The 24,597-nt window shown below is 44.0% G+C and overlaps 1 protein-coding gene across 8 annotated transcripts in view; it reads right to left on the reverse strand.

The window, feature by feature from the left end:
- Window positions 1-24,597, reverse strand: part of CIT (citron rho-interacting serine/threonine kinase) — a 162,952-nt gene that overhangs the window by 63,338 nt on the left and 75,017 nt on the right. For all 8 annotated transcript variants that reach the window (XM_047696794.1, XM_047696800.1, XM_047696801.1 and 5 more), the window contains 9 exons: window positions 21,000-21,105; window positions 19,942-20,085; window positions 18,473-18,592; window positions 12,986-13,156; window positions 12,692-12,742; window positions 11,895-11,948; window positions 8,883-9,023; window positions 6,955-7,080; window positions 3,505-3,600 (listed from right to left, as the gene is read on the reverse strand). In XM_047696794.1, the coding sequence (XP_047552750.1) occupies window positions 3,505-3,600; window positions 6,955-7,080; window positions 8,883-9,023; window positions 11,895-11,948; window positions 12,692-12,742; window positions 12,986-13,156; window positions 18,473-18,592; window positions 19,942-20,085; window positions 21,000-21,105 (1,009 nt within the window). The remainder of the gene's footprint in view (window positions 1-3,504; window positions 3,601-6,954; window positions 7,081-8,882; window positions 9,024-11,894; window positions 11,949-12,691; window positions 12,743-12,985; window positions 13,157-18,472; window positions 18,593-19,941; window positions 20,086-20,999; window positions 21,106-24,597) is intronic.

A 24,597-nucleotide genomic window follows, 5' to 3' on the forward strand; every position in this document is an offset into this window, starting at 1 on the left:
GTAATGGTGTCACCAACCACCAGCTTGATCTAATGTTCTGCGAGGCACACACAGCCCTCCCAGCTGCCAAAACAACCAGTGAGAAAGACAGACGGGGGGAGAAAAGGAAGACAACACCATAACTTGCCCAAGCCTTTGACCACAGACCTGTGTTTCTCATCACAGAGAATCTACTCTGCCTTTTCTGAATGGCACCAGCTGCTTCCGATACTGGGAAGACGCTGAAAGAATTGGGGTCACAGAGGGGACTGAAATCTGCCTTTCCCACAATGTCTATTGTGAAGGGACCTTCCTGGCTCATGGGGACATGAGCTCCTAAAAGGAGCCAGTCAACCGGGAGGGGGTTCACATGAGAGAGAGAGGAAAGAACAGATTTCAAAGAGGGCTTTAAAGTAGAACTGACTGATGAAAAAAATAGACTGAGAGTCTGTGGAGAACAAAAGGTGGAGGACAGGTCAAGGGAGGAGGGGAGAATCTCAATGGGATAAGTGGCCTATTCTCTAGGATGTTGGGGCATGATTCTAAAATTACGAACAAGAAAAGGGCAGAATCTAGGGTATGACCATGATTATTACTAAAATGGCCTTAGGGAGGCTGGAACAGGAAGCACAAGGCAGGACAGGTTCAAAAGCAATGGTTTCATAAAGATTCCAGTAGGGAAGACGGAAGAGAACAAGGCTTTCCGTGGCATTCCCTAGGATCTATAAAACAAAGTTCTTTCCATCTAGAAGGCTGTGGAGACCACACAGTACCTGGACCAGGTACGCTCCTTTTTATGGGGTGCTAAAGCAATGAAGCACATTTTCAGGGTGACTCGTGCTCAAAATAAAACCTCAACTTTGGGCCATGACGGATACCAACAGGAGTCAGAGAGGAACAGACCTGTATCAACAACGCACACACCTCCGCTTTGATAGCGCTCAGCTAGCAGAAGGACGAACAAGAAGAAAGATGCATGAGAGGGAAGCAAGGAACTTGAAATGAGAGAACCACTGGAGACATTTATATACCAATTTAAGATGGAACACAGCTTATGGACAGGAAAGTCCATATATTCACCCAAATTACAGAATGAATTTTATGCATGGCTATTTTCATCATGCAAGTGGACTACTGCATATATTCTTGTAACATTCTGGAAGTTGGTTTATTCTAAAGATCAAAGTTGGGAAGCCAGTAAGAATTCAAAGGATCAGTATATAAAGTTTAAAAATATACTGAGTAGGGGGTCACACTACAACACTTGGAAGTCACTTCTGGGTTATTTTTCTGTTTTTGTTTTTGTTTTTTGTTTTAATGAAAAATAACCAGAAGTAACACCAGGGGTCAAAAACAAAACAAATAAAAAAACCCCACAAAGGTCACAGAGGGGTGATGATCCTAATGTTGTGTGGGCATATATATGTTTGGTTCTCTAAAAAAGGAACAGAGGATACCAAAAAAATCTATAACAGGATCATCACAAAAATTAAAACCCTCCTATTAATATTTAGGGGAAGAGGAAGACATACTTAAGATGTAATGACCAATGTCTGACTCTCAGGAACAAGAGAATTGATTAAAGGCTTGGTCCAAAGTCATAATGAAAATGTGATGGATTTTAAAAGGAAATAGATAAGTTGGCATTTTTTCTGATCACTGAATTTATTAATAATAACTGAATTGAAATAATTTTAATTATTGAAGGAATTTCAATAATTGGAATAATAACTGAATTTAGTATTTTATATAGTGGGCTAGATTATTTAGGCCAGCCTTTCTATGGAAAATGATTTAAAATGTTAAATAAAACATAGAAAACACTTTTCCCAAAATTGGCAAGACAGTAAGAAATTAGAGACAGGGGGCACCTGGGTGACTCAGTCATAAAGCGTCTGCCTTTGGCTCAGGTCATGATCCCAGCATCCTGGGATCAAGCCCCACATCAGGCTCCCTGATCGGCCAGAAGCCTGCTTCTCCTTCTCCAGCTTCCCCTGCTTGTATTCCCTCTCTCACGGCCTCACACACTCTCTCTCTCTCTCTCTGTGTGTGTCAAATAAATAAATATAATCTTTAGAAAGAAAGAAAGAAATTAGAGACTAAAATTCTAAGTGAAAGCAGAAACCTAGAGAGTTTAGATGGGCATAAAATTGTTTTTAACTTGAGATCCTTGCTGAACCAAATAAACTTGAATTTCACTTTTAATAGCTGTAAAGGGTAAGAAGAAAGAGAAGTCTAAGCCCAGGGCCACCCTCAAAGGGGACACACATTTCCATTCAAAGCCTCAAAGAATTCCCAACAATAATTTTCTAAGGAAAATGAGCAACTGACCAAGCACACAAGAAGACTGGCACCATGAAAAACAAGAAAGAGAAACAACAGAGCGGAATCAGACCTTCAGATACATCAGATACTGGAATTATCAAATAAAGAACATAAAACAACCATGCTGGCGTGTTTAAAGAAGTAAGAAAAGCTTCAAAATGAATGCAGGGAATAGAAAATTATGGTCTTAAATAATCTAGTAAACTTGGGAAGGAGCCAAATAAAATGTCTAGAAACCAAAAATACAGTAACTGAAATTTAAAACTCAGTGGATGAGTTTAATAGCAGATTTGACAGGTAAGAATTAGTAAAGTAGAAAATTATCCAGATCTTACCCCCAATGTGCATCGAGAGATAAAGAAATGGAAACTATGGGAAAAAAAAATCATATGTGATGACCATTTAAACTCTCAAAAAGGAAGAAGGAAGGAGAAGGGACAATATTTGAGATACAGTGCCCAATAATTATCCAGAACTGATAAAAGATACTAATATATTTTAAAGTCCTATATATCTCAAGCAAGATAAATAATCTGCATTTAGATATATCACAGTAAAATTTTGGAAAATTAAAGACTGGGCAAAATTTTAAAAGCAGCCAAACAAAAAAAGAGCAATGACTGTCAAAGAAAGAAACGGTTTGAATGACAGCTAACTTCTCATTAGAAATAATAAGTCAAAAGACAATGGAGTGACACCTTCAAAGGGTGTCCTAAAAAATAAGTGCCAACCCAGAATTTTATCCCCAGGCAGAACATCTTTCAAGAATGAGTGTGAAATAAATACACTTTTAGACCCACAGAACCAGGGCCCTGTCACCAGCAGGTCTTCACTAAAGAAAGTCCTCAGGGATGTACTTTAAACCAAAGGAAAAGGTTCAGGTCTGAGATTCAGAAAGGAAATTAAAGCAAAGAATGGTGAGTCTGTGGCTAACCCGAAATTATCATGGACTGAATGACAGTGGGGTGAAAAACACATTAAAAATAGAACAGAGATTAATAAGTAAAATATATATGTATGTCTTTTTTAACATCCCCCACATGGGTTAATACCTCAACACCTCCCACCATGGCCTGAGGACAGCATTTACCCCAAACAGGCCTTGGGTCTAGCAAGAAGGAGCCCAAAGTGTCCCGGAAGAGAGAGAAGGTAGGTCATGCCAGAGGGAGAATGCCAGGGAAAATCAGAAAGTGTGTTTACTTTAATTTTTTCCTCGTAGTGCTGTTCTTTCTGTTTCAGGTGCACCTCTAGGTGCTGGGCGGAGACCTGGGCCTCGCGGTGCTTCTCCTCCAGCTCCTGGACACAAAGGAACAGACCGTCAGGTGTGCAGAGGGAAAGACATAGTTCAAGTGTGTTCGACATTCACGGGAAACATGACTTTGGCACTGGCACCACAAGCAACAGGCACATGTTCCTTCATGACTAGCCCTAAGGCTCTTGGGAAGGAAACCACCACCGATCCTTGGCCCTGGGGTTTCCGGGTCCAAGTATTCAAACACATACACACACAGCTGGGGGGCTGGGATCAGAACGCTGTCAGAGTGACAGGTCAAACAAAGGCAGATCTTCATCTGTGCACAGAGAATGGACAGTCACAAGGCAACATTTGAAAGTTTAGTGCAGCACAAAGCCCCTGTCCACTGCCTTGAGCCTCAGGCCATTTTCAGTGTCATAACAGCCTTAAATGAAAATAAGTAATTTCAATTTCTTTTAAATTGCAAGTTATTATGATAAAAAAATTTGTATTTTCCTGATTAGCAACATGATTGCTCACCCTAGCTATGGAAAGAAAAGAAATGTTACAATTCAAACACTTTGAGGGTTGAATGATTTTTGTTTTAACTGACTAGTATGTGGAGAAAGTGAGTATCTGGAGATGCTCCTATGGTATCATGTTTATAGGCTACAGGGCTAATGGGAGCAAAGTAGAACATAAAATACACTGATAATAACGACCTAAATATGTATGCATATATATTAAAGATGGGAAGAGAATTTGGAGTGATATAAATAGTTCAGATTTAATATTCCCTTCGTTCTAAGATTTCTGCTTTTAAACAAAATCATTATTCATTTGAAAATTATACCAATTCATTTGCCGATGTATTATAAACTGATCTCATAAAAGGCAGCATTCAATCTACTGAAACATTCTCTAAATGCCGATCTCTGCATCCACATTAATTCTTATGAATCTGGACCCATTAGTTAATTACTAATATCAAAAGTCGTTATCCCAAGTTTTCATCTCTTCACAGTTATGAAATTTTTTCTTGAAGTGGAAGTAATTATGAAAATTTTGAAGAATGAGGAAATTATACAGGATATGTCGGTAAAACGGGGGGAAAAAATAGTTTCAGATTCACATGCACATAAAATGTTACTGATTAAGCTTTTGAAATTCTAAAGCCTACAAGCATTGACTTTGCTTCGGGGGCCAGTAAAGTGTTCAATTTTAAGACCAGGTGCACAAGATCTATTGCAGTCTAACAGATGTGATCTTGAAACGTTGAATGTAAACAGGATTTTAATTAATAAAAACATACTTTAAGGGCTTTATGTGCACTAAAGGATCTCCTGCAATGACTTCTTTCATTAAAGCAAAAGACTTTGCCATAATGAGAATGCCAATTACCTGTTTTGAAAAGGTCTTATCAGAATAGCAAATATTTTAAAGCAAATGACATTTTGGGATCTGTTTCCAAGCACCATCATCATATGGTAGTAGTAAGGACCCCCTTCTGCCCATGTCCTGGGTACTTCACAGTCTAAGCACAGGTTTCTTGAGCAAAACGCACTTTCCGATAAAAAAAAAAAAAGGTAGTCAGGCAGGTGGCAAGATACCCTTCAAACAAAGAAATCTCTTTACTTTTTCTTTAGGTTAGAAATTGCTTGATAATCATCTTGTCTGAGTTTTGGTCCTCCTAAGAAAGCACAGGAATGGAAAGCAGAGTCTAAAAACAGGTTAAAAAAAAAAAAAAACAACTCAGATCCCTGGACCTGATGACTTGAAGACCCAATTTCTGGTCTACATGTGAATGGAAGTTAACAACACAGAATCCAAGAAGGGAGAATGCTCTACTCCTACATTTTAATTGCAAGTGAATCTTTGGAAAAGCAGATATTCTAAATCTGACTTCTTGGTGGTTTGGCATTTTTTGTTGTTGTTGTCATTTTTGTAAAACATTATCTTTTCTCTATGTATCGGATCAAACTCTTCAGTCCTGTTATGCAAACATGGTTCTTTACTGCTACATTTCCAGCTCCTAGAATAGTGCTTGGCACATAGTAGAAGCTCATTAAATATTTGTTGAATGAATGAATGAACACATCACCATTAAACAGAGAAACACTTTGCAACCACAAGAGACTTAACCACTTCGTTTGCACCAAGCAAGGGACAGCGGTGGTGGGATCTCAGTAGGATCTAATTTTACTCATGGTAAAATTCACACACTTGACAGTCGCCAAGAGAAACTTTGATGATGGAACAAGAGAACAGAAAGGGTAGACTAACAGTCACATTTGGCCTTTGTGTGCAGACGTATATACAAAGACTGTGTTAAAGCAAAACAATTCAACCAATTTCTCTTTCACCTGTTTACTCAAGAGCATCCATATCTTCGTGAATATATGCAAACACAGGTAAAGTTTTGAAGGGTTTGGGGTTTTTTGCAGGGTTTTTTTTTTTTTGGGTATTAAGGATAGGTCTATAAGTTGGCCATTCTTGAGTTCATATAGTCGCAGGTGACCCACTTCCCAGAAGTGATAGAGAGAGACACAGAGAGAGATGCACCGGCCTGCGCACCACCTTGCCTCCTTATGGTGGAAAGGAACAATCGACCACTCCAGGGTCTCTCCTAGGGGCAGGGAGAAGGGGGCTATGAAAAGATTCCATGTCATCGCTAAGACTCCCACACGTGGCACACATTCCTGGCTTTGGGACTGAGATCCAAGGACAGTCCTTTAAAAGTTCACCTGCCTAGGACAAAAACCTCACCACATCCGCAAGTAGCACCCAAGTCGGGCTTCCTTGATGAAGTTAATTTGGTCACCAGAGCCGAAAACAGAATCATGAGGCTTTACAAACCTAAAAAAGACTTGCTACATCTAAGGAAATTAAGGGGGGAAAATAATACTAATAACCAACTGTAGCAGAGAGAGTGAGTGGGTGAACACAGATCTATGACAAATACTACTCTGAGAAAAACAGCCCTGCATGACTAATTTCTGTCTTCTCCAAAAGCAAAAATCTGGGTTTGGATTTTAAAGGTCTAAAGCCCCACCGTTTTGCAAATTGCCATCGCAAAGTTAACAGCCATACAAAACTCTGCCGATAGAAGTACATCAATGCTCCTGTAAACATGTATTGGAAATGACAGAGGATGCACGTTCATGTTTTAAAATGTCAGGCGGTAGCAAACAGAGCGGAAAAGTAATATTTACGGATCTGTTACCGGTGCCGAGACGTCCAACATTTGGTTACTCGTGCTATCCTAGCATGGGGCCGACAATGAAGCCGCTTCTCTCCATTCACCTACTCGGTGATACCTCCCCTGGGTGACGGCGTTCTGTTCCTCTTTTCACCCCCTTCCCTCTGTGACCTCTAACCTGTTGTCTTTTAACTTTTCAGCTTTTGTTCCTGCTCACCAGAATTTTATCAGCCATCTGCTGGATCTGTTGGGATTTTGTCTGGATGTCATCCTTCAGTCTGTTTTCTCTACGCTCCATGGTCTCTAGCCTCTTTACCTTGTTCTCCAGAGAATGGCGGCGTTCCTGTAGATCATGAATCAATCAGAGAGTTTTAATGGAGTAACCGCTATGGGCACAGCGCCTGCACCGAGGGAGAGCGCCCTCGAGAAGCATACGCGCAAGGCAGGAAGAGAAGTCTTGGGCGCCTGAAGCAACGGTGAGGAAAAGAAGATTCTAGAATCCAAGAACTTGGTTGTGTTGGGTTACAAGAGTGCATTCATTCATTCAAATATTTACCAAGCACCTACTATCTGCAAAGTATCACACTAGGCATCACGGAAAATACGGAGAGGGAGCCGACAGAATTCCTGCCCTTGGGAAAGATAAGACAAACACAAAGAAACATAATAGAGGTTAAGATGGGGAAGGGCCATACAGAAAATCGGGTTCAGAGGGCGGTGGGAGGTTGCAGGCGGGAAAAAGGCCTTTTTGCCAAACGAGCCAAAGGGAGAAGTCACAGAGATGTGAGCTTTGCAGGGTGCTGGGATACCCAGGCTGGACTGGGGAGGGCAGGAGGGGAGGGTGGAAGGCCCTTCAGACAAAGCCAGATGCATTAGCACAAATATGGAGGAGGTAGGGAGCTGGTGAGACCGCAGGAGAACCCTCCAGCAGCTAGAGCATAAGATGAGTTAGGGGACAGAGGAGAGAAGGTAAAAGGGAGCACTAGTGGGTCGAATGGTGCCAAGTTTCACGTACCAAGTTCAGGGGTGCACACAGGACACAGGGTGAAAGCTGAAAGCTCTGGGATGGTGCAGGGGGGTCTGATGAGTCTCCGGTTAAGGCCAGTGAGTCTTATGTCAAATGAGCCGGTGGGGAGGAAGGGAAGATGGAAAGTAGAGGGCCCCCAAATGACTAAGTGTGCTCAGCTAAGGGAAGGAAGGCCTGGACTGTGAGGAAGCCCACAGAAATGGCAAGTAGGGGTGAATGGGGGAGAGAGTGTGGCTGGATTTATAGGACCGAATGGCAGGGAGCAAGGAGGAAAAGACGATGTCAAGGTTTCAAGCCTGGGGTGACCAGATGAGTGACAGTGGTCCTGACTGGCATGAGGAGATTAAGAAGGGAGCCCCACTCATGGGGGAAGATACTGAGTTCACTCTAGATTTGATGCACCCGCCAGCACCAGGGCAGGGGAAGGCAGAGGGCCCGGCAATGTTGGGGGGGCAGGGGGAGGGTTAAATCAACTACGATCTGTTCTCTGTGACAATCACCAAAGCGGTGAGGGAAGTGGAGGGGAGCCGGGGAGAAGTGTTACTTTTTATTCTCTGTTCTTCAGTACTGTTCAAGTTTTCTACAACAAGAAGACACTCATGTGTTTCCTGTATAATTATATCAAATATTTCAGCAACAACAACAACAACAACAACAACAAAGAATTGGAGGGAGAGAAGAGGCCCAAAACATGGGCCCTGGGGGGCCATCGACACACAGGTAACATCTGAAGCCTTGAAAGGTAACGTTATTAAGTCTGTGGGGAAGAGGCAAGGAAAAACAGGGGTGCGGAGGGAAGAGAGAGAGAAACTGAGGGAGAGTGTTACAGTTCACGGACTGAAACGTGAATCCCCCCAGGTTCGTGAGGCCAGAGGAAAAGGAACAGAAAGGCAGTGTTCTTATCAGGACATCTTTCTACTTGAAGCTGCTGTAACCAGTCTTTTCTTCCCCTTTGGGGAAAAACGCTGCCAAGACTCTCAGGTTCCAAAGGGATTGGCAGAAGGGAAAGCGGTTCCACAGTGTCGTCTTCTCGGCACGGCCCAAAGCTGGTCGGCTGCTCACGGGCGGCCACGCCGGGACCCAGACTCAGTCCAGCACGGGCTGAGGACCCTGCTCACCTCGGCCTCCACCAGCTTCTTTTTTATGCCTTCGGAGGAGTCCTCCCGGTTCTGCAGCTTCTCCAGCTCACGCTCGGCCCGCTCCTTGGCCTGGCGGATATTCTGCAGCAGCTCTGTGGCCTCTGTGCTGGCTTTCACAGCCTACCCGGGGCGAAGGAACAGGAGAAAGACGGCCAAAGTCATTCACATAAGAAGATGCTGGCCATCTCCTCAATGGGAAAAGTCAGGCAATACTGAGTGTATACGTACCAGATCGATTTTCAAAACCCATTCACTTTCACTGTATTCTGCATTTTCTCTCCACTGAAGTGCATATATATATGCATATATGTATATATATACACACTCATATACTATATATTATAATATGTATTATATTATATATAATGCATTCTAAATTCAGTGATGTTTATATATATAATATTTATATATGTTATATATAATGCATTCTATAGATTCTATATAATGCATATGTATGTTATATAATGCATTCTAAATTCAGTGATGTTTATATATATATAAAATTTATATATATTCTAAATTCAGTGATGTTTATATATATTATATTTAGAATTTAGAATGCATTACATATAATAATTTAGAATGCATTATATATAATACATATTGTAATAATATAATAAATATTATATATATATAAACATCACTGAATTTGGAATGCATCGTACAGTAATGGACAGCAATTTTTCCTTCTTGGGGTGTGCAGATAGAGTGTGTCTGATAATCATTAGTATCTTCGATTCAATGCAACGTAGTAAATGCAAACAGAAAGGCCTAGCAGGTCTTTTCTACCCAGGTGTGAATGTATTTACCCTCAGAGCATTAAGTTTCTCCTTATTTAGGAGTGCCTGGGTGGCTCAGTGGGTTAAAGCCTTTGCCTTCGGCTCGGGTCATGATCCCAGGATCCTGGGATCAAGCCCCGCATTGGGCTCTTGGCTCAGCGGGGAGCCTGCTTCCCCCTCTCTCTCTGTCTGCCTCTCTGCCTACTTGTGATCTCTATCTGTCAAATAAATAAATAAAATTTTTTAAAAAAGTTTCTCCTTATTTAATTATCTCATTTGCTAACTTTCCTACGGGGAATCTGTACTAATTTATTAAAAAACAGGATAAAAACTGTAAGCTTTTCTTCAACCTATCAAAGTCTATAACAACCATAGAGTTCACTGCTTAAAAAGAAAACAAAAAAAAAGCTACACCTTTTGAAGTTAATTTTCGTTTGGATCCTAATGACACTGTAGCTCTTACAGCATCATAGCAAAGATCTGAGAGTAAGAAACCAACAGTCTCACACTTACTGGCTTTGAATTATAATTTTAAAAAGTCAAACTTCAAGAAAACTTCATCTTTGAGACTAGCACTGTCCAACACGGGAGCCACTGGCCCCAGGGAGCACTTGCAATGTGACTGGAAAATTCATCTTTAATGTAACTTATGTTTGATTCCTTTAAAAACTGAAACAGTGTAAATGTTTTAATATCGGATACATGCTGCAATGGTATTTTGGCTCTATCGGATTAAATAAACTGTATTATTCAAATAAATTCACCTGTTTCTGTCTAAGGTGGCTACTAGAAGATTTAAAATTACACCAGTAGCTGACACTCGTGGCTTGCATCATACTTCTGATGGAGAACACAGTTCTAGATAGAAACGGGAATCCCCATACAAACATCTAGCTGAAAGAGGGCCATGAAGGCTTTCATCGGCCATCTCCAGGACAGGTGAGAAGGAGGCGGGTGAATGGATGACAATCAAAATGTGGTCTATCCACACAACGGAATATCACACAGTCTCTAAAGAGAAGGAAACCCTGCCCCACGGTACAATGTGGAGGAACCTCTAGGACATGATGTGAAACAAAATGAGCCAGTCACGGAAGACCTAATGCTCTATGATGCTACTCCTCAGAAGGCTCTAGAGCTGCCCAAATCACAGAAAGAGAACGCAGAACGGTGGTTGACCAAGGGCTAGGGGGAGGGAGGAAGGAGAATCAGCAGGTCAAGGGTTTCAGCTTTGCCAGATGAAAAGGTTCTAGAGATCCACTGAGCAGCAACGTGAATACACTTAACACGACCAAACTCTATACTTAAAATGGTTAAAATGGCCTGGGTGCCTTGGTGGCTCAGTTGGTTAAGCATCGGACTCTTGGTTTCAGCTCAGATCATAACCTCATGGGTTGTGAGATCGAGCCCTGAGTCAGGATCCATGCTCAGCAGGAGTCTGCTTAAAGATTCTCTTCCTCTGCCCCTCCCCCAACTTGCACGCACAGCACAGATGCATGTGCTCTTTCTCAAATAGATAAATCTTTTTTAAAAAAATGGTTAGGATAGTAAGTTTAATGTTGTGTGTTTTTCACCACAACTTTAAAACTACAACAACAACAACAACAAAGAGTAAGTAAGAAGAGGCTCTATTAAACCAGGCTAGGAAACACAGGGCCATCTTTGCTGGGACAGGCATATCTCAGAACTACGTCCGTTCTGGGCCATGCATTAGCATTTCCAGCATTCAGCCAATGGGAGGGTCATTAGCCCCAACTATACAGGATGCCTTAAAACAAACCCGCCCCCTCCCCCACCTGGAGATGACTCCCCGCTTCCCCAGTCTTCGGATGGGCAGTTTCTCACTGAAAGCCGTCTGGGCCATGAACAACACCTGCTTCTCTTACAAATGTGCAAAACAGGGAGCCTGGCCCCCCTGAAGGGAGAGAAGCTGGCCTCTTGGCCTCATGGGTTCTGTCATAGTATAATTAGAACTTTTACTTGAGAGTCTCACGCAGCTTGGGTTTTTAAAAATAAACACAGCTGACATGTGTCAAAAGGAAAAACTATATTCAGAACTCTGATATTTTCAGGTAATAGCTCACTCCCCCTTCATTTCCCTCAGTGCTGGCTGACTAATTCTGTCTTTTTCATCTTTTGGGCTCCAGGACAAGGCAAAGAAAAGTATTTGGAAATGAGGGGTAAGTTCCCCAAAAAATCACCTCAGGCTTACCTTTTCCAGCTTCTCTTGGAGCTCCTGAATTTTGAGCTGTTGCTCAGCATTGATCTATAATTAAAATTCCGGGAAATAAAGCAAAAGGTAAGGTGGCATGAATGGCTGGCTACATTTAGTGCAGTGCTATTGTCTGAAGGTTTCTGTGGGGTCTTTCTGTTCTGTTTTCCAGCCCCCACTAATGGAGAGAAAGAATAGAGACCTATCAGAGAAGTCTTTGAATGTCCCCATGAAAACCTCCATGCTACTCTACTAGAACCAACAATACACAAATGGCAAGAGAAGCAAAGTTGCCCAGTGCCTTAAGATTACAGAAATTTTCACCTATGTTTTATTAGGTGTCTCGGTTTGTATGTTACTGTGATCAGACATGATAAAAAATGAGGTATCTTTCATCCCTTTTATAACAACAGTTAAAGCTAAATGTGGTTGCCCAGAGATTGACAGTCAAAATAAACCTGCTAGAGAGTTCTCTATCCATTGCAAGAGTATTGTTAACCAATGTCTAGCAGTAAAGAGTAACATTTAAAAGATTATCAGGCCTCTGCATGGCTCAGTCAGTTGAGTGTCCTACTCTTGATTTCAGCTCGTGATCGGTTCTGAGATGGAGCCCTGCGTTGGTCTCCACACTCAGCCCGAGTCTGCCTGTCCCTCTCCCTCTGCTCCTCTGCCCCAGCCCACCCCCATTCCCACATGTGTGAGCTCTCTCTCTCTCAAATAAATAAATAAAATCTTAAAAAAAAAAAAAAGTTTACAGACTGTCTACCAAATATAGCAGGACCAGTAATGGAAAATACCTTCTCCAGTTTGGAATAATCCCCCACTTCAGGCTTCCCTTGATCCTTAGCCTGTAATTTAAGACATAAAACATATTTTCTTGATCTCTATGGCCAAATGATGATGATGATGATGATGATGATGATAACTACATTATCTTCTATTAAAAAAAAAAAAAAAAAGACCGGGAACTTTGCAGAGTACTCCCTTATTCCCCAAACATACACTCATTAAGCTAGTATTCCCTTGATTCTTACTAAGATCAGCCGGGAGTTCTACCCCAAAAACAGCCTTCTGAGAGGCGGCTTGGCTACCTTCATTAGTTTATGCTGACATTCTGTCGCTTTCCGCTTGAACTCTTCAGCAGCGAGCCGAGACTCTCTCAACTCCGATTCATAGAGATCACTCCGTCTCCTTGCCGAAACAAGGTCCTCTTCCAACTGATTCATCATCAACCTCATTTCTTCCACTTGAGCCTGGTACTCCTAAAGAGCAGGCAAGGGAAGAAAGGCAAACTTTAGAACTCCTAAAAAAAAAAAGGCAAGCAGTGAAGACAGAAGACCATGGACCATGGGAAGGAAGACGCACGTTGAAGACAGATTGGCAGGGCGTGGTCCTAAAGAAGAGATGGATCAAAATGGGCAGAAGGGAGAGGTGTAGGGAGGGTGAGGAGGGAGATAAGTATATTAAGTCTTTAAAGTAACTTAATGTAGGTAGGGGCACCTGGTTGGTTCAGTCGGTTGAGTGTCCGACTCTTGGTTTCAGCTCAGGTTATCATCTCAGGGTCGTGAGATCGAGTCCTACGTCAGGCTCCACACTCAGCATGGAGTCTGCTTGGGATTCTTTCTCTCCCTCACCCTCTACCCCTCCCCTCACGTGCTCTCCCGCTCTCTCAAATAAATCAATAAAAATCTTTAAACTGTTTTAATGTAGATTATGTATCATTAGTGACACCATTTGGAACATGTGTACCTGTATCTAATAAGAGCCTTTGAGCAAATAATACCACACAAGCAGCACAGAACCTGAAGGCGTTTGCAACCCAGGAGAGCTTGAAAGGGATGTTCTTTAAACAACCAGGATAAACTGCTTACATGTAGCTTTCTTCCAAGGGTAATCATTTATATAGATTTGTCCTTTAGAAGTCATGTGCTCCTAACACAATTAGACATGGTACTAGTTTTAAAATTAACCTTTCAGATGGCGCAAGGGGGTAATTGGAAATCTCGGTGGAAAGACTCTTGGAAGGTGAAACTCATCATGTCGGTTTCTGACCATTAACTTCTCTGGGACCAAAACTGAATGATGGACTTAACATTGCTCTTAAATGCAAGTCACCCTGAAATTTGGAAGAGTCAGAAATGCTGGCTCTGGTCAAAATAACTTGTGAGCAAAACTCCAGAGAAAGAATTATCTTGTTCCTTCGAGCAAACCTTTAAAGTGATCCAAACAGCCTGACCTTTTCCAAAATGAATTTCTAAAATCAAAACAGAACATTTGAATCGGTTTTTCAAAATTGGATTTACCAAGAGAAATGATTCTGAAAACTTTGGGGCAAAGTATAAAAATATTCTGTTAGCAAAATCCAAAGCATATGCATATGGGGATTCTGAATGAACATGTATCCAATCCAAGGTGACTCAGGGTGGGGGGAAGGACTTAAAATGAAAAGAATAAAGAATTGAGTCAAGACCATCTTTGATATTCACAATATACAGTGAAAATCTCTAAGATCTGTTCTCCCAGGAAATCATTGAAGAGTTATCAATTAAGCAAGAACATGTTTTTAACCGGTAAAAATAATAATAGATTTTTTTAAATAATAGGATCTAAAGTAAACCTTTCATCCAACTATAGCAGGCAATCCCCTCAGGAGCACACTAAAGCGGAGGTAATGTTCTTAAAGAAAACTGGATAGTTTTCATGCAAGCACACCTCTCTGTGTAATTGGGAGATGAAAATAATGAGCCCTGTGTGCAGCACGGTCTCATTTCGCTGTGCCCACCCATTAGCATACTATTATTGAAGGTCAGTCACAGAAGTTGTGGGGCACCAGGCTGTCGTGGAGTGCACACAAAGTGGCTGATGCTGGGTTCCAGAACCAAAGGTCTTCACAACCTGCTTACAGTTATCTGAACTGAGAGAGTGGAACATGAGCTGGGTTATGTGAAATGACGCATCCTTTACTTGAATCCTTTACTTTCTGGCCCTTTTGGCCAGGGTTGGATTATGACTTTTGTGGCTCTGGGCACTGTGCCTCCCTGGATCCCCTCCTCCATTTAAAAAAAAAAAAAAAAGCATTAAAAATCATATTTTATGGGGCGCCTGGGTGGCTCAGTCCATTAAGCGTCTGCGTTCGGCTCAGGTCATGATCCCAGGGTCCTGGGATCATGCCCTACATCAGGCTCCCTGCTCAGTGGGGAGTCTGCTGCTCCCTCTGCCCCACCCCCTGCTCATGCTCATGCTCTCTCAAATAAATAAAATCTTTTTTAAAAAATTATATTTTGGGCGCCTGGGTGGCTCAGTGGGTTAAGCCGCTGCCTTCGGCTCAGGTCATGATCTCAGGGTCCTGGGATCGAGTCCCACATCGGGCTCTCTGCTCAGCAAGAAGCCTGCTTTCCTCTCTCTCTCTCTCTCTCTGCCTGCCTCTCTGTCTGCTTGTGATCTCTCTCTGTCAAATAAATAAATAAAGTCTTTAAGAAAAAAAAAAATAAAAAAAAATAAAAAATTATATTTTACAATGGCATTCATATAGAGACAAAAACATGAGTATTATCTGCGAAAACATTTCTTTGACCTAAAAGCTCACTGTTTTTCTTCTCACTAAAAACAAGAACAAAAAACGTGTAAGCCTTTTATGGGTGCCTTAAAGTACTGCTGGCTTGCTCCCAGGAACAAACCCTAAGCTCTAGAGGAAGCAAAGAGCTGAGAGAAAATCTTGGGCATCTTTTACCCTCAAGCTCCTTTTTCTGTCTGGAATTTCTGTCGGCAAGAGGGGTAGGGGATTTTTGTGTTTTGTCAAGAGCAAGGACAGAGTGTTGTTCTTTCCCCTCAACGTTTCTCTTTCCTGAGCTGTCGGCGCCCACGGGGAGGAAGGCCAGAATCAGACAACATCTCTATCAGCCATCTGAGCTCTTGGGGTGCCCAGCTTGCTACAAGCAGCAAAAGGAATTCTACCTCATCTGTTGAGTCACACACTTATAATGCTGCCTCCTTCACGGAAATCCTCTAAATCCAACAGCTGACCAAATCCCTGCTTCAGGAAGAGTCTGAGAGAAAATAACTGGGTCTGTTTCCAAGGAGAGCTGAGAGACAGCGGTTGCGTCTTGGCATGGGATGGACTGTCAGTCAGTGCTGAGTGGGATCAAGATGGGGAACCGTGGACAACTTTCAAGGTCTGCCCTAAAGTATATCTTCTGGAGCCTCAGAGTTTTGTGGGAAGAAAGACATACTCTTACTCCATCAGAAATCCCAAAACGCCAACACCTTCTACGTTACTCAAACTCCATTTTCCTTCCTGAAGAAGGGTCAAGGTTCATCAGCAATCCTAGTAATGGTACATGAATTGAGCAATCGCCTGAGACTCTTACATGTTTTTATCATGAACCAAATGCAAACACTCTATAGGGGGTGGCTAAGCAGAAGCACAATGTTCAGAAAATTAAAAAATGAATAGCTGTGCAGAAATTAGCTTCGGAGAGAAAACGTGGGGGGAATAAATGCCAACTCTGGGAGGAATCGACAAATCGCAAACCGAACCCTAGGAGTCTGCTGAGAAGCAGGAAATGCTTTTTCCTGGACTGCAGACATCCTGGTCTCCCAAAACTCACCAAAAGCCAATTTAATAAATCCGTCTTCCGATGAAAAAGAAAATCAGAAGCGGAGAAGTTTTCTGCCCCGCCCTCCGCCCCGGTGGAACTTTCAGCAGTCATTAAATCTAAAACTCCACATGTATACCAACTGTGGTATGAATCCTCAAAGACATCTCTTTGAACTCAACCACCAGCATGTACCTTTTCAAAATGTCCTGAAAATTCAGTTTCTATGGAAGTCGTGGCCACCAGCTGCTCCCTCTGGTGGCCAAATGCGGCTTTCATTTCCCCCAGGATGTCCCCAAAAGCAAATCTCCAAACACATTGAACTAATGGGAGAAAAAGAATCCTGTCCCTTGAAACTTTTAGGATGAAAACCTATGTTGATAAAAGGGGCAATGAGTCAACTGTCAGAGCAGACTTTTCAAATTCTATGTGTAACCTTCAAAAATCTCTAAGACTAATATCCGTGTCCAGGACAGATTGCCAACATTACCTTCGTGGGTTTGTTTATAATGTCTTGATCAAGCAAGAGGATAATAACTGATCAGTTTCAAATATTAAGGTGGTACACAGATTGTGCCAACAAAAACCCCAAAACATTCATTCTTTCTTTAGGGAAAAGTTAACAGATCAAATGATTTGTGGGAGTCTCCTGCATTAGCCCTCTCCCCGCTCCCTCCCCACGATGGCTAAGTCTGTGTTACTCGGGGACAAAAATGTTCATTCCCATCACTGCTTCCATTAGATGTTCTGAAATGAATGAGTTGCCTGGTAGCTGATAATTCAGCTCTCCCAATCGTTCATTGCCATCTCTTCATTAAAGTTTCTATTTACAGTTTCATCAAAGGACCAAAAAAATCCATGCTAAAAAGGAAACAATAAAGCAAAATAAAATGAGCCATCCAGAAAGAAAATCCTTATACAGAGGAAAAAAAAAAAAAAAAAGGAGAGAGACAGACAGACAGACCAAGAGTAAGTAGGCTTTTTAAACATCTTGATTCTCTTTTCTGAACACTCAGGGGATGGCTTTCTGCACTCAGATTTCCCAGGTTAATTCTGATGCGGCCTTTGCCTCTCAAACACTTCTCTCTCTCTATCCAAGTTAAACTATGAAACATCCTGGCTTCAGGGCGCCTGGGTGGCTCAGTAGGTTAAGTCTCTGCCTTCAGCTCAGGTCATGATTCCAGGGTCCTGGGACTGAAACTCCTCAAGGAGTGTGCTTCTCCCTTTCCCTCTGCTCCTCCTCTCATTCCTGCTGTCTCTCTAGCTCTCTCTCAAATAAAGAAATAAAATCTTAAAAAAAAAAAAAAAAAGGAAAGAAACGAAGAAAAGAAATAACCTGGCTTCCCTCAAAAACTTAAAGTGTCCCTGAAAAGCTATAAAAATATTGATTTTTTTTGATGGTCTAAAACAGAGATTGGCAAACTTTTTCTGTAAAAAGCTAGATCGCAAGTAACTTCTGCTTTGTAGGCCATATGGTCTTTGTCACAACTACCCACCCTTGCCACTGTAGCATGACAAGCAGCCATGGACACTACATAAATGAATGGGCATGGCCGTGTTCCAATCAAACTTTATTTATGGATGCTGGAATTTGAATTCCATATAATTTTCACATGTCATGAAATATTCTTCTTCGCTTTTTTTCCCCCAACCAGTTAAAAATGCAAAAGCCATTCTTAGCTCGTGGCCATGGAAAACAGGGGGTGAGCCAGATTCGCCCCATGGGCCACAGTTTGGCCACTTTTGTTCTAAAGCTACACCTTTAATTGAAAAGAGTGGTCATGATGGGCTGCAGACTTCAAAAGGAGCTAGAACAAGCGCTCCACCATTTATATAAACCGTGGAGCATCCACAGTTTCCAAATGACCTACATAGCTCTCTCTCCGCCCCCACCCTCCTTCCGTCCCCCTGCCCCTCTCGAAACACACCTCCCCTGGAATTAGAGGTCCGAGGTGCCGCCCCGTGGCCCAGCAGCCGTCATACCTGCTCTTTGATTTCCTGGAGCTTCCGGCTCTGCTCTCGGATATCATGGAGAAGCTGCAGTGCTTTGTCATCCTCCTGGGACACCTCCATCCGTGCTTGCTCCAAACTTCGCTTTAAGCTCTGAGGAAAGCAAAAATTTTAATAGGGGTGCCCTGTGGTTCCTGCTCGGTTTGAAAAGATTCATTAAGGGAGCTTGCAAGCTGCTTCGCAGACACCAAGACGCTTTCAGGTGACGGAGCAAAGTTGACAACTTCCAGTTGGTTGCTGGCTCCGGCTTTTTTCATCCTGTAAAACCCCTCGGGTTCAAGAAACATCATCTCAACCTTTGTGTTCTCTCGGGTCCGGCCTGAAACTGCAAACCAGCATCACAACCTGCCTCCTCCCTCTGTCTACCTCTCCTGGCAGATACTTACTTGTGTGTCTGGGACTGAAAACCAGCAGGATCCCTTAGCCTTTCGCTAAACCACCACTGGGAGGGCTACGAAGACTTTTCTGGAATATCGGGGATTAGAGGACTCCCCGGTATAGATCCCTCTTTCAAAGTAGCAATGACTTCCTTCTCGCCTAACTGCCATTTAAGACCCCAAGGAGTCTAATTCCACCTCCTGGCTTACGTTTTCTGGACACCTTTCATCCATAAGGTTCCCTCAACGCTTCAGTGGCACTGAAATACAGATCTGAAACACATATCTGAATAACTTCACCCACCACTGAAAGCAGCCAAATCTGGAATGGAAACATAGCAGTTATTCTTAATCAGCCACGTTCTATAGATTTCCTCTCCCTTGTGAAAAAAACTGGAAAAATGTGTGATTCAACTTCTTAAGACTGTTTAATTGGCCACATTAAAAAAACACCTGAATGAAAAATTTAACGAGACAATGGAGAAGACAGTCTACTCTTGTGAGGGAAAGGAAAAAAACAAAACAAACAAAACAAAACCAAAAAAAGTCATATGGTAAATAATGAGCGAGGGCCTGGGTTTTTGTTTTTTGGGTTTTTTTTTTTTCCCTTTTGTTTTTTACAGGCTGAGTTTTCTCGTTGCTGCACTGGTTCTGAGCAATGGAAAAGAGATCTCAGGCAGATTCAAAATACATGTTCCTGTGCTCATTTAGGAGTCGGGCTCTTGAGGCTGCGGGTGGTGGACGGGATACAGGCCAGAGAGGCTGGGATGAGAGGCACTCGGCCCCTTGGCCGCTCGCCGCAGTGACATCGAGGTCTGCGTCCAGGCTCCGCAGCCTACCTGGACTGCTGGAGCCCAGTCCTCACTGTTCTGGGACCTCCCGCCTAGTTCTGGCTAACCTGCCAATCACACAGCTTGCCTTGGAACACTCCCTCCCTCTCTCTCTCTCTGTCTCTACACTCTGCCATCGGCTGTGATGTGCCTCAATGAGCCGTCACGAAACAGGATGAGACACACACAACAGCAAGGCCGCCTCCAAGGGAAGGGGGCTTTGGGGAAGGCTCACACTGCATTCTGTGATGTAGGTGGCAAGGTCCTGCTCCAGGAGGGATCTCTGAGTCTCAGAGGCCTTCAGCTCCACCTCCTTCTGACTAAGAACAGCCTCCACCTCTGACACTCTCCGATGTAACCGGGTCATTTCCTGCTCCATCTGAAACAGACACATCGACAGGTTAAAAGGGCCCGTGGAGGTCCGTTAGGAGCAATAAAATCTCAAGCAGCCTCCGAAACCACCTGGTGGCTTGGGCTGGCACTAAGGCGCCAAAGGTTGGGAAGGAAATACCATTGCTTCTTCGCCCGGGGGGGTGCACAGTTCTTCGTAAGGACAGTCACCAATGCTAAGTCACTCCTCTCATCCAAGACTCGGTTCACACTTGGTCACTTCTCTAGCCCAGTGAGCAAGGAAGCCACAATCACCATTTTTCACCTGTATGCTTTTTGGGTTTGGTTGGGTTTTTGGCACGCGTCACTTTAATTTTATCCCAAATCCATCTTGATCCCCCCCATCTCCTTGCAAAGATCTAGAGGACCAATCCCGGACAGGGCAAGGAGATATGTATTCGTCTGCACTCTTAGAGGAGTCCCAGGCAAGGAGTGGGTTTTAGGAGCTTCCAGAGAGCTGCCCTGGGGCAGGAACAGTGAGCGTTAAGAGACGTTGAGCATAGTCAACACAGTGGCCGCAGTTACATAAGCAGGAGGCTTAACGGACTAAGAAGAGAGACTTCGCATCACTCAAAGCAGATGGGAGGCATCGCGGCCACAGGTGAGGACCCACGCCACCTGCCGGAAGAAGCAGACATCGGGCTGGGTCATGCTGAGGAACGGGCCGTTCTAAATCCAGGGCCTCCTCTGGTTAAGATTTAAAGGATTGACGGCAACGTCAAGGCCTGAATTCATCTCCCTCTGAGCTGCTGGAGGCGAGACTTCAGCGAGGGAGGGAGCGCCTCGCCCGCTCGGTATGGATCAGGTGGCTCAGTGCCAGCAGTGGCCCTGGGCGGCTCCCTTGGTGTACATTGACGGGAGGATCCTGGAGCAAGGAGGGAGGCCGGCTGCGGAAATAAATACCTTGTGACACTTGTCCTGGGAGTCTTGCAGCTCTTTGCTTTTGATGAGAAGTTTCTTTTCCATGGAGCTAGTCTTGGCAGGGGAGTCCAGACTTGACACGACAGACCTAGATAAGAAGAAAGGCAGCGTCAAGGCGGCCAGCAGGTGGTTCGGAAAAGCTGCTTTCAGAACCTGCAGCAGAGATAAAGGACCTGCCAGGGTTCTGCAGACGTCCACAGAGCTGGTTCGAGAAGCTTCTGATGACCTCAAGGCCACGAGGCAGAGAGGTGGACGGAAGCAAGAACGCTGGCTGAGCTGGGTGTAAACTCAGTCGCCGTGGACCTGAGGCAACGCTTCAACCTCTCCAGGCCCTGGTTGCCGTATCTGTGAGATGGGACAATGAAGGGGCCTCTCACAGAGGGGAGCGTGAGCATTAAACGCACGGCGTTGTGCCCACCTGGCTTCTTTCACCTACTCACAGGACAGATACGCACTGTGCCCTGCCCTGTTCCAGGTACTAGAACAGCTATGAACAAGACAGCCAGGGCCCCGGCACTCCCGGAGCAGAGCGCAGACAGCATGCATCAGGTAACCCACAAACAAAAAGTTACAGATGATGCCGAAGAAGGACACAGGGGGCTATGGTGTGAGAGAAGGGAATGGGTCAGAGACTTGGTCTAAGCAAGGGTCACCAGGAAGGGCCTCTCTGAGTGGTGACATCTGAGCTGGGACCTGAAGGATAAGAAGGTGCTAGCCATCCAAGTTCTGGAAGGAAACATGCTCCAGGGAAGGGGACTAAGACGCAAAGGCCCTGAGGCAAGAGTGAGCTTACACAGCAAGTGCCTAACAAACATCATCAGTAACAATACTGATCAAATTACTGGTTCTTCTAGCCCCAAGCTAGCCAATTTGCTTCTGTTCCGTTTTATAAAAACAGCTAAAGCAGGTGGCTGGGTGGCTCAGTCCGTTAAGTGTCTGCCTTCAGCTCACATCATGATCTTAGGGTCCTGGGATAGAGCCCCACATCGGGATCCCTGCTCTGCAGGGAGTCTGCTTCTCCCTCTCCCAACTCGTGTTCTCACTCGTTCTGCTCTCTCTCAAATAAAAAATTAAAAAAAAAAAAAAAAAAAGACCAAAAACCCCAGCTAATGCTTATTATGGTGAGCCAAGTAAGTCCCCCACCCCCAACTTGTCTGTGTCCTGATCCCCGGAATCTGTGAATCCATTACTCGGCATTGAGTCAAGGGACTCAAAAGGGACTTTGCAGAGGGGCTAAGGTAAGAGTTCTGAGATGGGGAGATTATCTTGGATTTCTGGGCAGATGTGATGTTATCACAAGGGTCCTTCAGAGACAAAAGTAGAGGAGGGAAGGCAGTGTGACAGCAGAAGTCAGGTCAGGGTCAGAGAGAGAGAGAGAGAGAGAGTCAAAGATGCTACGCTGCTAGCTTTGAAGGCAGAGGAAGGGGCCCGGAACCAAAGAATCTGGGCAGCCTCTAGAAGCTGGGAAAGGTAAGGAAACCCGATTCTCTCCTAGAGGCTCCACAGAGCACAGCCCTGTCTACATCCTGGTTTCAGCCCAGAAAAACCCATCTTGGATTCCTGGCATCCAAAACTCCAAGGTGATATAGTTCATGCTATTTTAAGCCACTTATTTGAGGCAACGTGTTACAGCAGCAATAAGAGACTGGTACGCTTCCTAAGCACGGACTACACAGGGCTCCGGCCTGAAGCTAGCTGGGTCTTAACTCTTTATCCTCTATCATTCTATGAGGCGAGCTGCCAAGTTGCAAATGATCTCTGCTGGTCTCTATGGAGAGCTGGAGGTCAGGACTGACAGGCGCACCTGACAGAGTGCCCAGGATGGCATCATGAAAAGAATGCAGCATGGCCTCCCGAGAGGGGGCTAGAAGGAGGCCCTCTCCACAGAAAGGAGGCGCTTACCCAAACATGTATATGTCACTCACACACTCTGCCTCGTCCCAAGAAGCAGTGAGTTATGGGTGGAGAGGACACCTCTCACTCAGGGCAGCTGCCCTCAGGGATTGGCACCCTGGGTATGAACCCTGGGGTGGGTGAAGGGTAAGGGGAGAGGAATAGCCAGCAGAGGTTCTTGGGCTCAGAGGGACATGTGACAGAGCCCACCACTGCCCCACGTGCCCATCTTTGTTGCCTTGGTAACAGGGTTGCAAGAGCCAGTCATCGGTGAGCACTCACTTCTTACCGGAGAGTGAAATTCTGCTTTCTGATGCCCCAAACTACTTCCTGGCCCACATGAGGTCTGTTTCCTGCAACAACTTAGCCCTCTCTCCCTGGCCCAGTGGCAAGGGCTGGCCGGCTGGCTATCCCCCAGTGACGGCTCCCTACATCCACGCTGCAGTGGACACCCAGAGGCATGCTGCTCTGTTCAAAATCTGACTCTGCCACTTAGGGAGCCTCAGTCTCCTCATCTGTGAAATGGAGAGAATTCTCAACCTACTTCAAAGAGTTCTTGTGAGGGTTAAATGAGATCAGCCGGATATCACCCTTGGCACAGCGCCTGGCACATTACAAGGGCTCAATAAATGTCAACCATGGCTACCGTCATTGTCATTTCTATCATCACAACCCATGCAACAGTGTAAATAAATACCACATGCCTCGCAGGCCTAGAACAGTGGTTTGAAATAGTAAAACTCGGGGGGGGCTGAAAGTATTCCGTGCTATTATTCATATTAAAACAAATGTTGATTGTTCACAGAAAAAAATGGGCAACAGGGATTGAAATCCAGAAACAAATTTTTTGACAGCGCTTTGGGCAAAAAATTTTAATCTAGTTCTAGAGCTCTCACTAGCCTATTTTCTATCTAAAATCTAGCCAAAACCCACACACATGCACACTTTTTCTTTTTAATCTGAAATTAAATGCGTTGCTTGGCATGACCTTGGGCTGCCTTTGCTACTTCCTATATACCTCACTTCTCTGTGTTGAGTAGGCTAGAGAAGGAGACCCAAACCCCCCAAGGAGAGAGGGATGATCCACACACGGGGTCCCTGGTCCTTTAGTAATCAGGAGACACCCACATGTCACTAAGTTACACCCTGACCTGGGTCAGCGACGATAGCAGAGGCCATAGCTCTTTGCACCTGAATACAGCCCCTTCTAGAAGAACGATTACAGGGGGTGCTTGATGTTGGGGTGGGAAGTGGCCCCAAAACTTGACAACAAATGGAGGACAGGATCTAGCAGTATTTACTTTTTAAAGTGCATTGCTGTAGGTATAAAAGCTGATTGCTTATTCAAAAAAAAAAAAAAAAACCAAAAACAAAAAAAAGCGTTTCTAGGTCACTCATTATTGAGGCCCAGAATCAAGGGGAATATGCGCCCCCCACCCACCTGCACTCATGGGAGACCGTCAGACAGCTCTCCTCGCCTCCTGAGATCCAGGTCCCTCTTTTTATTTTGATAGCTATTTTGATGCTTGACAAATGTTCAGTGTTTAGAAGTTCTAAGTACAGCAATTAAGAGCTCTTCAGAATAAAGGTGCTAAAGAAATCTCTCTCTCTTTTTTTTTTAGAATAAATAAAAATCACACCTAAAAAAAAAAAAGCTATGGTAAGAATGCTGGTACTGAACCCAGAC

This window comes from Lutra lutra, chromosome 12, assembly GCF_902655055.1.
Source record: "Lutra lutra chromosome 12, mLutLut1.2, whole genome shotgun sequence".
Taxonomy (NCBI): Eukaryota; Metazoa; Chordata; class Mammalia; order Carnivora; family Mustelidae; genus Lutra; species Lutra lutra.